Below are 14852 nucleotides of genomic sequence, written 5' to 3'. Positions count from 1 at the left end.
ATGATCCTTTCACAGTTTGCATAAGAAATGTAAAATTAATTTTCTTCAAATTTTTATTCATAGTCATACTATTTAACACGATACTCTACAGATCAACGATTTTAATTAATTAGTGAACTATAGAAATATTTTTGGAAGGATACATAGCATTAACAAAATATCGTCAATATGGAAACTGTAATCGAAACAAGTCGCTGGCAGCGAACGTGCTAATACATTCGCAACCGTATATAATTTCTTAAAAAGTCAAACTATAGTCAAACACCGCAAGAATCTGTTATACAAAAGTGTATAACTATAAAAAATATATATAACAGAACCATGTTGTCAATATTTAATTCCAGATTTTGAAATGACGTAGAATTAAGTGAATTCTTCTAAAGAATATAAAATAACGTAGGACTACGTTATTTAAGTTACCAGCATTTTTCTGAAAGAATTAACAATAACGTACGACTGCGTTATTGCAGTAATTAGCTGAAGAATTAAAAATAACAGAATCACGTTCACACAGTATTCAACCGAAAAGTGTAAAATAACGTAGAACTAAGTTACTTCGATTAAAGAATTCATAATGACGCAATGCTACGTCACCGGTTTCGAACGTGTCAATATCAAAGTCACGGACAATCCATGCAACAGGATGATCGTAAAAAATGACGAACGTCATCGTGCAGTGAACAATCCGCTCGCACAAAGCCAGAAGTGAACCATTCTCCTCCTATTTGCCTATTTTGTTTCCCTCGTCAAATGGTTCTATTGTGCTTGCGAACCGGTAGACACCGCGAGAGAGCGGTGCGGCGTGGGCCTGGGATGTGGAAGTACCAAGCCGGGGTTCGAGCCGAGCGTGCTATGTTCTCTCGTGTTCCTCGTGCTCCTCGTGCTGGTGGGACCTTGTTTCATGACCCACATAAAGCAAGGCCGTTAACACTACTCACGGCTCGCGAACGTATGGGTGCGGGCCCCTACGAGCTACTCGCCGCTCTATGGGACCCCACGTGCCCATTTCCCCTCTCCTCGATCATCAGGGGGCTCGACGTGCCCCTCCAGGACACACGGCTACCTGCATATACCTGCTTGTACCTGTGCGCACCTTCGAACACATGCACACATGCACACACACATACACATCTGCACTAATGCACACGTGCACCCAACATGCAGCTCGAGATGAGGATTCCTCTTGTCATTGTTGAGAGGCGAGGATCGGAGTGTTGGAAAAAAGAACACCGTTTAAGGAACTTGAAATAAAAGAAGTATTAGGGGGACCGGAAAGAAACATTATTTTTAGTCTCAATAGAAAGTTTTACCATTTCGCATGGATTTTTAAAGATTAAGGTGAAATTTATTTCATTCTTTGTTTGAGATAGTTTCTTATTTAGTCCATTTTTTAAGTTCAGTTTTTGGATTAATATTTAAGATTTATGTGAAATAATGGAACTTTCTGTTGAGACCAAAAATTATTGATTTCTTTTCTTCTATTTATTATAGAAGACAGTGTCCTTTTTTGAAGTTTTGTATTAACTTTTTGTGGTTGAGGACTTTTTAAGCTTTTAAAATTTCTTGTTACAAAGGTTGAATTATGGATTGAAGTTTAAAATACTAGGAATGAAGGAAACAATATATCAATCTCTCGTTATTCGAATAGATAAGTTATTTATTTACAGCTTTCAATTTTAGATATCAAAACTCGAATTCACCATTCTAGTGACATTCGGTTGCAACATAAAATAATGTCCATACGCGAGTATAAAATTTATATATGTATTTTCATTTTATGATGAATTACATTCTACACATTAACATTGTATGGCAACTGCTTTTTTTAGAATTTCACTTATTTTTATCGGATGTATGTTAAATCCACATTATAATATTTAGTTACATATTAAAAAATGTACATGTGTATGGAATGTAAAGAAAATATTAACGATAAATATTAAAATAATAGTGCAGTATCAAATAGGTCCTGCGATCGTTTTATTTTACAAGTCAACTGAAAGAGAAAAATGTGGAAGTCATTACAACATGCTTGTAATAACACTTCAACTGTAAATATGGCGTGTTTATCTTATCACGCGTGGTAGCGGGAATTTCAAAATTCATTTTGTATTTGTATTCAAATGAAGAATTTTACGGTCGTTGGGCGCTGATCGATCTCCCGTTATGATTAGAGCACACAACAAACGTCGGGAGAATGGGTTAAGACGTGGTTAAAAAGGAAACGATTAATTTTAAGAGTAATAAATGACAACAAGTGGAACGAAGCTTGGAAGAAGGATAGGTTTACTCGAATCAGCCGATGATAATTCGGAATCTATTGATCACGCATCGATGAGTATCTTCGAGGCAGTTTCGCGGAATCTATACTAATTAACTGCCGCCGGAAGAAAGTCGAGAGAATCACCGTGAATTGTCCTGGAAGTAGAATTGTGTCCGCGGACAGATAGAAAGCTGAGGAAGGGTGCCGTGATGCTGTTCTAATCGCTTCGAGTTAAATCCTCGAATTTCTTGAAAAGAGAAGCTTCCGAGGCGTTCCGTGTCGCGGAAATCAACGATCGCACGGTAGTATGCTCGGTTAGCCACGTAAATGTCGCGAATCAATTAACTTTTTCAGTTATATGCGCAAACATCTCAAAATGGAGTTCATACTGAAACAATCTTCCACCTTTCACGAACGTAACAAGAAAATTATTTTGTTTGGCCCAACGTAGGTACATTAAGAGGCAACAAAAATTTGATTTTCTTTTTTTACATTAAACTTGTACCTTTGTACATTGATTCTTTTTTTGTACATTAAAAGTTAACAATTTTTCAGTTAATATCTTACTCACCTTACCTATGACACAATAGAATATTGGCTAGATGTGAAGAGAGTACTAATAAGATTTTGAATATAATAGGGCAGAACATATATCTTTAATTACAGCAAGTAGCTATAATAAACATAAATGAAAACAAAAGTTTTTACATTTTTGCGTAATCTTTGCCTTTCGAATGTTAATTCATTGGCATCATACAACAGAATAGGAAATATTCTATTATAGTCAAATTTTGCTTCATTCACTATATCTGAATAATTAAAATATCGAAACAGGAACATACATCATAACATGAAACCATAATAATATAGTAAATAATAATAATGCTAATAGTATAATAATGCGATAATATTTATTGACTATTTACTGATAATCTAATCTAAAATCGTATATATTAGAACAACAGAAAAGAGATCCATTACTTTTGGCATATTACTTTAACCCGTGAATGTTTTAAAAAATGGATTTCAAAAATAACCAATTATATAGTAAACTCTCCTAAAAAAAGGATTATATTTTGCACTGATCTCTAACAATTTATACAAAACAATAAAGTTTCCTGTTAAAACTAAAAGTAATGGATTTCTTTTCGGTCCCTCTAATAGGGTACGCTAACGATGCAAATGGTATAAGGATTAAAATAATCGGTTCTTCGCGGGCATCGTTATCAATCGTCTCCTAGAGTCAAAAAAATGATTATGGCCGTTTTAGGGAGGGAGTGGAAATTAGTATTACGTTGGTAAGCAAACGAAGCGGCAAAGAATACGTAAACCGAAAGTTGCGCGGAGAGAGGAGAAAAAAAGTCGCGGTCCTGATTCTTGTTCGTGCACTTATGTGGCACTTAGAGGATGTGTGCGCTGAATGTGCATCCGCGTACAGATGTGTGCGTACCTGGACAAGTTAGTAGGTCAGGCAGACGTGAGTCAAGCGGCCCGTGCGCGCGGCACACACGGACACCGGGCGCATTATCATACCCGTGGAGAACTGTGACTCCAAACGAGGCTTCATCAGGTACCTTGATCTTGACTCGGCGCAAGGTCCATTTCGCTGTCGTCGCACATTCGATATGGCGTTGTTGTTCCTATTTGGCCTCGCATTGTTCGCATCGGTGCCACGAAACGGGAGCCGCGCGTAATATGTCGTAAATGGGAAAAGTTGTCGGAATAATGGGGAGCTTGCGATCTCTGAAGAGATAAAGCGAAAAATCTTCTATGCAAGAATGTATGATTGATGATTATATTTTAATCGTAATTTATGTAATGCTTAGAAAATTTAATTGGTCTAATATTTGGGTCTTCCAATGTTTTGCTTTAGTATTGTTCTAATTGATAGATCTTGTATTAATCTTAAATTGTAAGGCTTATATTAATTTTAGAAGATTGATATAATTTTTGAAATTTAATTTTCAATTGAAATTTTTGTTTTATTTGAGAACGACTGGTATTTTTGATTTAATTGTTTTTGGTAAATGGTGTGACTTTAATGTTTATGTTATTTAAGTCATTTGGAGTTTTATTGTTGATTATTCGATAAAAATGAATTTTTATCGGTTAGTTGATATTTTGGAACTAAACTGTTTATTTGAGGATTACTTGCCGTTTTCGATGGCTGTGCTACCGAATTTCATATCTACTTTATGTAGGAGGAACAATTGCTGCCATCTGACGAGAACGTTCGGCACTAACATAAATCCTGAAGGAACTCCGGAAGCTACATGCGCGGTAAATTTGCATACATCACTATGCAATGTAATCGATGATTCTTTTCTTGTGTCCGGTTTTTGCATGCGTGTAGATGATATCTCGAAGGCCAAAATTTGAATAAAAGATTCTTAGCGCCGCAGCTCCAAAGGAGTTTTAGCCACGATGTAAATTTAGTTGATAACGAAAATTTATGAACATTTTTTTCGGGCAGTGTTCCTCTAACATAGTACGCAGAAAAAATGGCACGTGTTGATTTAATGCTCGCAGGTTTTTGTTGATTTTGTTTTATAAGATAAGACGGTTTCTAAATAAATTTTCCACATTCCATAAAATAAAGCAAATATGACGTTTTCAATTTTTTGAAATTTGAGAATAAACTTCTAGATTGTTTAATCATATGTACAGCTGCTAATATAGAATTCATGGCTGTTTAAATTCTTAGATGGACGCAATTTAATAAACATGAGGTAACGTTCTCAAACATTTATTTTGAGTGTTTCAATTTTCAATTTAATGGTTTTTCCATAGGCATGGAGAAAGAGGAAAATTGCAGATTGATTAAAATAAACATAAACGTTTTGTAAATCAAAATTTGGCTACGAGAAATTATAATAAATTGAAAACGTTTGTATGTAATTACTTAGAACATACGTTTCGTTATAAAAATGATTCACTGTATTCTAAAGAAACAATATGCAGTAACATTGATGTCTTTAGAAAAGACGTATGTGTAAACTTATAAAATATTTACAATAACTAAAAAAAATAGTTTATAAATTTTTAAGTAATAAACATGATTTGTACGTATATGTTGTTGTTTTAAGTATTCAACAATTCCTACAACACAATACGTCATCGAAAAAGCAATAACCTGTTTCTTATAAACAAACAAAACAAGGTACGAATTCGAATGAAAACTCTCCATTGATATTTGTGATACAATTTATTAGAAAATTCTCTAAATTCAAATATATTACAGATGTGTTTTCAGAAACAATTCACCCAAAATCTCTCCAAATATTATGTTCACGTAAGCTGAACGCCTTTCGATCGACAAAACAAGATGGCGACTCGGCCCTTCGAAAAAACACGCGGGGTTGATGGCCGCGGAGAAGTTGCTATTCTATTGATTGACCCGGATCCGCGCGAGATATATCTTGCAGAGTTGCAATTCGAGTTTTCCGCCGGTTTCGCACGCGATCTATAATCACCGGGCAACCTCTAGCGGTACAAGTCTCGTACGAACGTGATTTCGTACACGGTTAAGAGGATTTCGATTGCGACGGTGCATAAAACGTTTCTCGTTTTTTAGTGGCACTTAACACATTCGAGACCGGTAACGTAGTTCTGCATCATTTTACATTCTTTAGCTAAATACCGGTAACGTAGTTCTACGTAATTTCTAAGTTTTTTAAAACGATGCCTGTGACGCAGTCCTTACATCATTTTTACATATTTTAGAAGAATGTCGGTCATTTAACCGTTTACTTTATAACGATGTGTTAGATTCGAGGTGAAGATTTTAAACAGAATTTAATCAGCATAAATATTACTCAGTTCTTTTGAATTCAAATTAAACATTATTCTTTTGTTATCAATAATTATGCCTTAAAACAAACAGAATATGCCTAGACTTTTTCTTCTTTTTAAATTAATTATTAATAGCAAAGTAATTATATCGACCATACTTGAGAAATAAATCATAAGATAAGGAATTAATATTAGATCTATTAGATGAGTCAATATAAAGCGGTCTTGATATCTTCATTTAAAATTATTGAAAAGATAACAAATGATTCTCTGAGAAATTATTGACGAAATTGCTTTTGTAATACCAATTTGAAAAATGCAATTTGACTGAACGGTAGTTCTAGTGTTAATCTTATTATTTTATAATCTACAGTTAAATGTTAACAACATAGTCACATCATATACTTTTTATGCTCATACATATTTGAATAGCAGACTCTTACGGTATTCAGCTATAGACTTTGGAAAATGGTATGCGGTCGCAAACGTGTTAAGGCTCTTTCGTATACTGGTTGTATTATCCGGGTTGTCTTCGACAACGGGTTGTATTATCTGGTGTACTTCTCGTTGCAAAATTTGAATAGAATTGGGTCAGAAAATATTGCGCATCTTCGGTTCACTTTCCTATTCATTTTTCCTTTTACACATCGGACGAGTGAAATCGCTGATAAGATGATAAACGTACGGTTATAAATTAATACACGACACATTTCGACGATACATATATTGTTTTTGTTATAATAACAACCAGATAAAGTGATGCTTTGAATATATACGCAATATTTCCCTAATATTAAAATATCGTTGTCTTGAAAATATTGAATCTGTTACAATTTCTTGATTAATGCGTTTATTCATTTCAGCGCCAGAACGTTGGAATATTTTTTCTACAAGTTGTTCACGATGGTTTCAAAATTGTCTCGCTCTGAAGCATATCTATGGCACGTTCTTGCTTCAAGAATCATAATATATTGTTTTAAATAGCATCATTTTTGGAATAATTAGTAAGAAGTATGTTTCTTCTATGCGATAAGCAAATCTATTAAAATTCCACGAAAGAATTTGATCTCAGTGCTAATGTAAATACACGATGCTGAATTTTGGTAACAAAACATCAATTTATATCATTCTCAACGCTCGATCAAAGTATTTACAAAATCTTTATTTATGCTCTGATTTGTGCGAATGTTTCCAGTAACTTTGCGCAATAAAGGTTTATTCAATACTCCACCTTTCCATTCGGCGATATTTGCATTCATTGTTTCGAAAAATCCACGAATAACGCGAAAAACACATTCGACTCTCTCCTCTCAATAAATTCACTCTCAGATCAATCATCGTAATCGTATCACACATCTAAACAACAAATTATTTCAGTCATATTCAACAGCACTCTTAAACGGCTACAAATCAGAATTAAAAATACCTCTATCCTTTCAAGACACTCAGAACCATTTGTGTTTGCACTAGTTTAGTAAAACAATATTAGGAACGTCCCGGGTATACACTGAATTATTTTAAGGGGTTGTAAGAGTACTAAACCGGAGTAAAAATAGCAATACATGTAGTAATACTAGGCATAGATAGTTTATAATTTTTTTAATAGAAAATTAGAAAAAAAAGTTCTTTTAAATTTATGATTCATTTTAAACTCATTTCTTCTAAGCTCTGAAATGTTCCAAGTTCCGCGATGTTTAAGAAATGAAAGGAAACAGTAAAATATAATTAAACCGTTCGTTCTATTTCTATTGAGTGACAAATTTATAAAATTATAAATTCTATAACTAATAACGTTAATGTAACAATTTAATATTTAAAAATTGTATAACGTTAATACCGAATAATTATAGATCAAACATGGTATCGAACAATATTTGATTAGTGATCTTCTACCCCCCTTAAAATTAATTAACATATATTCGGGACATTCTGTACGTTTTCTGGTATATTATCGTTAAACATTTATTTTCCGCTTTAGACAATACGCTTTGTGTCTACTAATCCCCTCGGTGTCAAATTTGTACAGGTCGACGCGTGCCGCGCGGAAATTTTTCGATCGCTCGGTTCCATTTAACCTTTAACAGTCAAAACACTCCACTAGATAGAAATGTAAAAAATAGTTTTCAATTCCATTTATATTAATTTTCTATTTTATTATATTAACTGTTTGAGTACCAAGCAGCACAATTGCGCTTCTCCGTTACACTTCTCCGTTCGTGGAATCAAATTAACTTTATTTGTTTTCCTTCTAGTTCTTAATTTTTATTTTTGTTATTACCTATTTATAAAAGGAAAAAATAGAATGATCACACTAGAATTTGTGTATGTAAAAATAAAGTGCAATTCAGTTTCTGTGCTGAAACAAAAAAAGCGCAATCGCATCGTTTGTCACTTTTCGACTAGCTGTTTGCAAAAACCAATAGCACTCAAACGGTTAAAGTACTATTAATGTTTCCTCTACAGTTATCCAATATTCGGTTGCTTCACAAATAAACTGATTATTACCAAAAAAATGATCGACGTCAAGGGTTAAAATGCCTGCCGCACGGCACGCGCCGATCGATCGAGCTTGCAACTAGTACCTACAACCGCGTGAGGGTGATAGAATAATACGTGTGACAACGATTTCTCTAGGTCCCGTCTTCGATCGAGCAGAGCGAGCATCGCAGTTGCGTCCATCGAACAGTCGGTGTCTCACGAAAAGCTACCTATCGTGTCAGAGTTCCCTAACGAATCTGACAACGAACGAATCTACGGTACGCTTATGATCAGTCCACATCCAATCCGGCCTCGGCGTGTCAAAGATCAGAAAAGGACATACCCAATCCAGAATCTTCGGCGCTACGTTATTGACGAACGTTCAAACGACAACGCCGTGTTGGGCTAGCAGTTGCTTCCTCTGATGGAGGCTCGGCGATTCTGCGTCAATATCGACAGTCTTAACGCCGTCAAAGGACTTCGAAGTCTTCAAATTGTTCAAAGCCTTCAAGCAGCTGTTGGTGGTCATCTCTAAAGATTTGGAACTCTTCAAAGACGCGTTCGCCAGCTTCTTGATGGTCTCCGAAATCGGACATTTGATGAAGTCCGCTCTATCCCTTTCCTTGTCCTTGATTCTCTGGCTGTCGTCCACGGCAGAGTCCTTGGACTCGGACTCTTCTTTTGTTTTCTTCTCCTCTTTCGACTCTTTGGGATCCGGCAATTGTTTTGTCTGGCTCTCCTGCGCAACGGGTTTCGATCTCCTGTGGACGTCCGATGACTCAGACTGACCTTGACACGGATCGACGCGGGCGTTGTTCGTTTCTTCCTCCTCTTTGCGGTCGTCCTGGCCCAACAGAGATTTCGGGGGAGCCTCGACGTAGCCGCTCTCGTCGCTGTCCACTTCTTCGTCGAGGGAATCCAAGGTGAGGAACGGGGACTCGTCGTTCTGCAGCAGCTCGTGATTCATTCGGCCCGGGTACGTTTCCATTACCCGTCGTTCCCTGTCCTGCGAATTGTCGATCCTACGTAGTATCTCGCCCCTCGGCCTGTAATCGACCACGTCGTCGAAATCCTCGACGTCTTCGAAGTCGAACACGTGGGAGCTCGAGTCTTCCATCTCCTCGTCCTCCTCCTCCATCGACTCGTCCTCCTCTGTCCTCGGCGTGAACCTTTTCCGGCTGGTCGCTACACCTCGCAGGAGAAAACGCGGGCTTCCCGCGCAGGTCATGAAGTTTGGGGAACCGTCCGAATTTCGCCGTGGCCCCGTGCCCATTCTCACCACGTCGTCCGAGAACATGACTCGTCTCTCCGCCCTCTGCTCCGGCTCACCTGTGGATGATCGGTATAATATATTTTATAGTTATTATTATATTTTAGTATAATTATGTTTTATTATAATGTATTGTGTAATTATGGTTACATTCTATTATAAAATATTGCGTAATTATGATTTATGTTTTGTTTATTATGTATAATTATTTTATTATTATTATTACATTTCGAATCACCTGTGGATGATTGTTATAATATTTTTCATAGTTTTATTATATTTTATTATTATATGTTACGTAATTGTGATTTATGTTCTATTTATTATAATATGTTTTATACTTATGATTATATTATATTACGATACGCTTTATTTATTACTTATAATTACTTTATTATTATTATATTTCGGATGTCATCAGGAATTATGGATTCGACGGAAATTGTTCCTTGACTTGGGTAAAGTGATATGTGAAATTTGCAGGATGTAAACATACATGTTGTGTGCACGTGAAAGTAGAGAATGAATTAAACTTTTGTCTGTGGTAATAGGTTTACGATTGTATTTGTACGATTGTATTTGTGAGGAACATATTTTCCAAATGTAAACAATACATATATTTTTTATTCCATTTTTTATAAATAATAATTTATTATTGGAAATGACTATCTAGATTATGTATATTATACATAGTTTTTTTACAAAAGTTTTGTATGTATTTCATTGTAAAGAATAAAAATATATTTTTCATGCAAATAGAGATCGAACAGTTCATTACCATCTTGCATATTGGGGCATAAAAAATATTTAGGAACAAGAACATATAAGATAGATGTTAATTATGTGGTAATTTAAAGAAAGCAAACAATTATAGGAAAAGGAACAAAAGAAATATAAAATACATAAGAAAGAAATGCAGGAATTGAAACATTTTATGGAATAATACACTATCGCTAAATATAAGGACAGAAAATTACAATCTTTGTACAACCTTTATAATGGCATTTACTAATGATAATATATTTCTAAATTAAAACATATGTCTTGTACATCAGCATTATTTCATTTTGATGTCTGACAATTTTCACCTGTCAAATAATTTTAGTACTCTCTTAAAAGAAAACTTGATTTTTCAAATAAAGACTCTTTTATATTGAAAAACTGCAAGTAGGCTCCACAGCCAACACAATAGAAGGAAACATAACGAATTTTAGTGAATTATTAACCTGTAGCATGATTATCTTCCGGGCCAGGCGCTCTTTCTTCGCTGGTCGCTGTGCTGGCTGTTTCGCATCCGCTGGAAATGCTTCCGTTTTCGTCGGACGACTCGCGATTCAAAGCTTCGAGCAGCCGAGCGAGCCTCCAGCTGTCCTGGTCTTGCCAGCTGCGAGCGACAGTCTCCAGGGTCCTCAGTTCCTCGAGGATCCTCTGCTGCTCGATTTCTTCGGCGACAATGTCCTCCTCGATCGCCGACAATTTCGGCGCGCTTTTCGATCTCTCGAGGGGCGGCCGGTAATTCTGGCCACCGGTGCTTAGAAGTAACTTCCGTCTTGGTAACGATGGGTTCTCGTACAGGGCGTTTGCTAGGGATAGTCTGCAAAACATAGAACACAAAAGAAATTACTCTCCTGTTATTATAAATAATTCGGGAATCATTTAAAAAATGTATGAAAATTCATGGAATTTTATTCAATAATTATAAATGTTAAATTATATAGGATTTTTACTCATGTTTGCTACCAGTGTTTGTTTTGGTGACGATATTTTCAATTATAATATTTTATGCAATCTAACAAATCTAAACATTCAAAAAATTAAACTAAAAGAAGTCATTGAGTTCTGAAATATAATGGTGTACATTATAAATTGAAAGAACAATATCTATAGGGTTAATTTAATTTTCTTTAGGTAACAAATTTGTTCGTGACAAATAGGTGACGCTGGCAGCAAACGCGTTGAACATTTTCTGATTCTGTTTCCACCGCCTTTTTTTCTTTTATTAAGATTTAATTACTATTATTTTTCTATTTTATAGAATTAACGATATGTAGCTATAATAAATATTAAAGAATTTAAATTTAAAAAAATTGAAAGAAATCAGGAATTGAGCATTGTTCTGGATGAGTAAATAGCCCCTTCACTTCTACTAAATTTTGTTTACTTTTGTTTCTAAGAAGCTAAGTAATGTCAACTTTGTTGGAAAAATTACAAGCATTCTTTTTGAGTGTACCATAGATATTTATAATATTGAAACGTTTTAAAAAGTGTTATGTATGTAGTTTCTACTTTTAACAGTGACATTTAGTCATTTTTTCGTGTATTAGAAAAATAAAATTTCTTAAGATGTATGAAGATAAAAATTATTTAAATCAAATTTGTGTTTCTGTTTAGTAATTAGTGATAAAAAATATAGTACATTAAAAGTTTAATATATTCCACCATAAATTGTAGAAACCTGTCACTTAAATTTCTTCTGTCGTCTGTAGAAAGTTCTATTATAATTACAACACAACGCATTATTTAACAATGTACCGAATACTATTATTTTGAAAAGTTAGTGTATAAATAATCAAGTTTGGAGAATGAAAATTGTGCCATTAAAACTTAACCAAATACAGATATGCCTACTTCACGTGCTTTCGAACTCTCTCTTCTATTCAAACTTGCAAAGTAAGTTGTTTCCAACAGACGTAAAACAATTTCCTATTTTACGTTGACATGCTTTTCCATAAAGAGGTAAATTTCTTTGACATTTTTTTACAGTGCACCTTTCTATAAAAGAGAACATTTAAACGTTAATTACTGAAACGGTTAAATATAGTAAACATAGTTTTATATGAAGACTTAAAAATTCATTTTTATGATAAATTTTTATGTAAATTTGTATACATTTGTTGAAACTTCAATCGGCCTTTATTGTTGTACACATACGAATAAATGAATTTGTTTAAGAATAATTTCCTAATAAATTAATGAATATTTAAGACTTGAGTAATTAAAAAATAAAATATTTAAAATGTACCATTTTCATTCGTCTAACATATATATTCGAAAAGTCACTATGTTAAATAAACAATTTTCCAAATTCCTACTTTATTAAATAATTTAATATTTGCATAATTCGTAGAGATGCCAATTTGCCAGCCAAACAAGAAAATGTCCCTACACGTTGAAAACGTGTAAATTAATAACTGAAGCAATTACTGAAATACAAAATTATAGATATTACAATTATAGAATTGTTCATTATATTAGTTTATTTTATCTCTGTCTACATTAATGATATCTTCATTGCAATTAAAACATTCAAATTTCAACGTTTCACAATAACATCATAAGAACATATATTAAAGCCTCAATATCATTATTTTCAGTTACATTGAAAGTTATTTTATTTCCAGTTTATCCTGGAAACCACGATTTATCAGATCAGATTCGGATATTCATGTGAAGCGTCCATAATTTAGAAACGTCGGCGTCGTTCACACCGACGATATATTCAGAAAAATATATTGCCCCTCTATTGACTCCCGGTTTTCTTAGAAACATTGAATCAAATATGCGTTGTCAGACGAATCAACACGACCTGAATCGTGACTCGATCTCGTACGGTGTGATCTATAGACGTGACCCAAATTGTCTATTCGAGTAGGGGTCGCGATGTCGCGGCAGCTCGTGTTTACAAGAGGATAGAAAAACAACTGCTTTCCTCGTAGTCGTATCAATGGAATATATAGTACATATATACGTTTTCCGCGACTACGAACATGTATTTAGAAGATCCGCCGATAGTGTCTCGTAAATTATCAACGACAGATTTATTACCAGTCAATTTCAATTGACGATGCTTAATGATCGTTTAACGATAGATGAATGGTTCTGGGAAGGGGTGTACATAAATACGATATTTCATAATGTAAGTATGTGGAAGGTAGATTTGATCATAATTCGTTATCAAAAAGAAATTTGAATGTACTTAAATTATTTACTATATGATTGGATTACTTATCTTGAGAACAAGTTTCTATATTTTTAAGTTTCAAAGTGAACGTGTGTGCACAGAAGCTTTATTCGTTTCAATATATTCAATGCCTTGAGTTATAGGAACAGATTAAATTCATGATGAGGATTTTAAATTGACTTTAATAAATAGAGAATATTATTTAAATTACATCGATTATAGAGAAGTATTATTATGTGGTCTTGTATATTGAATCGTTGCCATGAATTTACTTTTATCACGAATATATTATACAATAACCTCTCCAGTTACGAAATTATTAAGAAGAAAGCAGCTTGGGCAAGATTATGTAAACATAGGTTTGTATATTCTTTAATACTAGAACCATCGAGAATTTAATGCGATTGATATGTAATTCTTAGAAAAACTGTAACAATGGATTATTTTCAGTTTCTTCACACATTCATTATAGTATTCAAGTAAAACTATTTTTAAAATTATTTTGAGTGTTCAATGCTTCGAAGATATCAATAATTGCAAAAAAAAAACGGAAACTAGTAATTTTGACTGGTACGATAATTTCAGTATTAAAGAAGTAATGGAACAATTCAGAATTAGTAATCGTAAGTAATAGTGAATGTTTAACTAAATTATTAATAATTAATATACCAGATAGAAACTTTTATTTATGTGTTCTATACGTTCCAAGTTTAGTTATACTTTGTTTCTAGTATTTATACAATATATACAATAATATGCAATCAAAAAGAAGATGATTCCGCTCTGTTAAAAAATTCAACAAATTTAAATTATTGTACATAATTTAATACACGTATTTCAGTGTTTATAAATGATAAATTAATATTAAATATCGATTAAGCAATCATTAGATTAATAGAAACCAGGTAATATCCGTGAATTTAATATACAGGAAACCCTCGAATAACATGGTGCTTAAATTACATGGGGTCTCAAATGACACGGTCAAAAATTCCAGTAACCGGATTATTAGATAATTATATAATACTGTACTTCAATACACGGTTTTTTTTATCTATGGATGTGGAGTGTCCGAGAACGCGACTTTC

At 33.9% G+C, this 14852-nt stretch overlaps 1 protein-coding gene across 9 annotated transcripts in view; it reads right to left on the bottom strand.

Moving 5' to 3' along the window:
* Window positions 1-5449: 5449 nt before the first annotated feature.
* LOC116426304 (uncharacterized) overlaps window positions 5450-14852 on the bottom strand; it is a 175396-nt gene continuing 165993 nt past the window's right edge. For all 9 annotated transcript variants that reach the window (XM_031975096.2, XM_031975092.2, XM_031975089.2 and 6 more), the window contains 2 exons: window positions 11030-11397; window positions 5450-9862 (listed from right to left, as the gene is read on the bottom strand). In XM_031975096.2, coding sequence (XP_031830956.1) covers window positions 8916-9862; window positions 11030-11397 — 1315 coding nt within the window. In that variant the 3' untranslated portion in view covers window positions 5450-8915. The remainder of the gene's footprint in view (window positions 9863-11029; window positions 11398-14852) is intronic.

Source organism: Nomia melanderi, chromosome 12, assembly GCF_051020985.1.
Source record: "Nomia melanderi isolate GNS246 chromosome 12, iyNomMela1, whole genome shotgun sequence".
Taxonomy (NCBI): domain Eukaryota; kingdom Metazoa; phylum Arthropoda; class Insecta; order Hymenoptera; family Halictidae; genus Nomia; species Nomia melanderi.
Note: the sequence above shows the minus strand (reverse complement) of the source record. Positions and strands in the feature narration are given on the sequence as shown.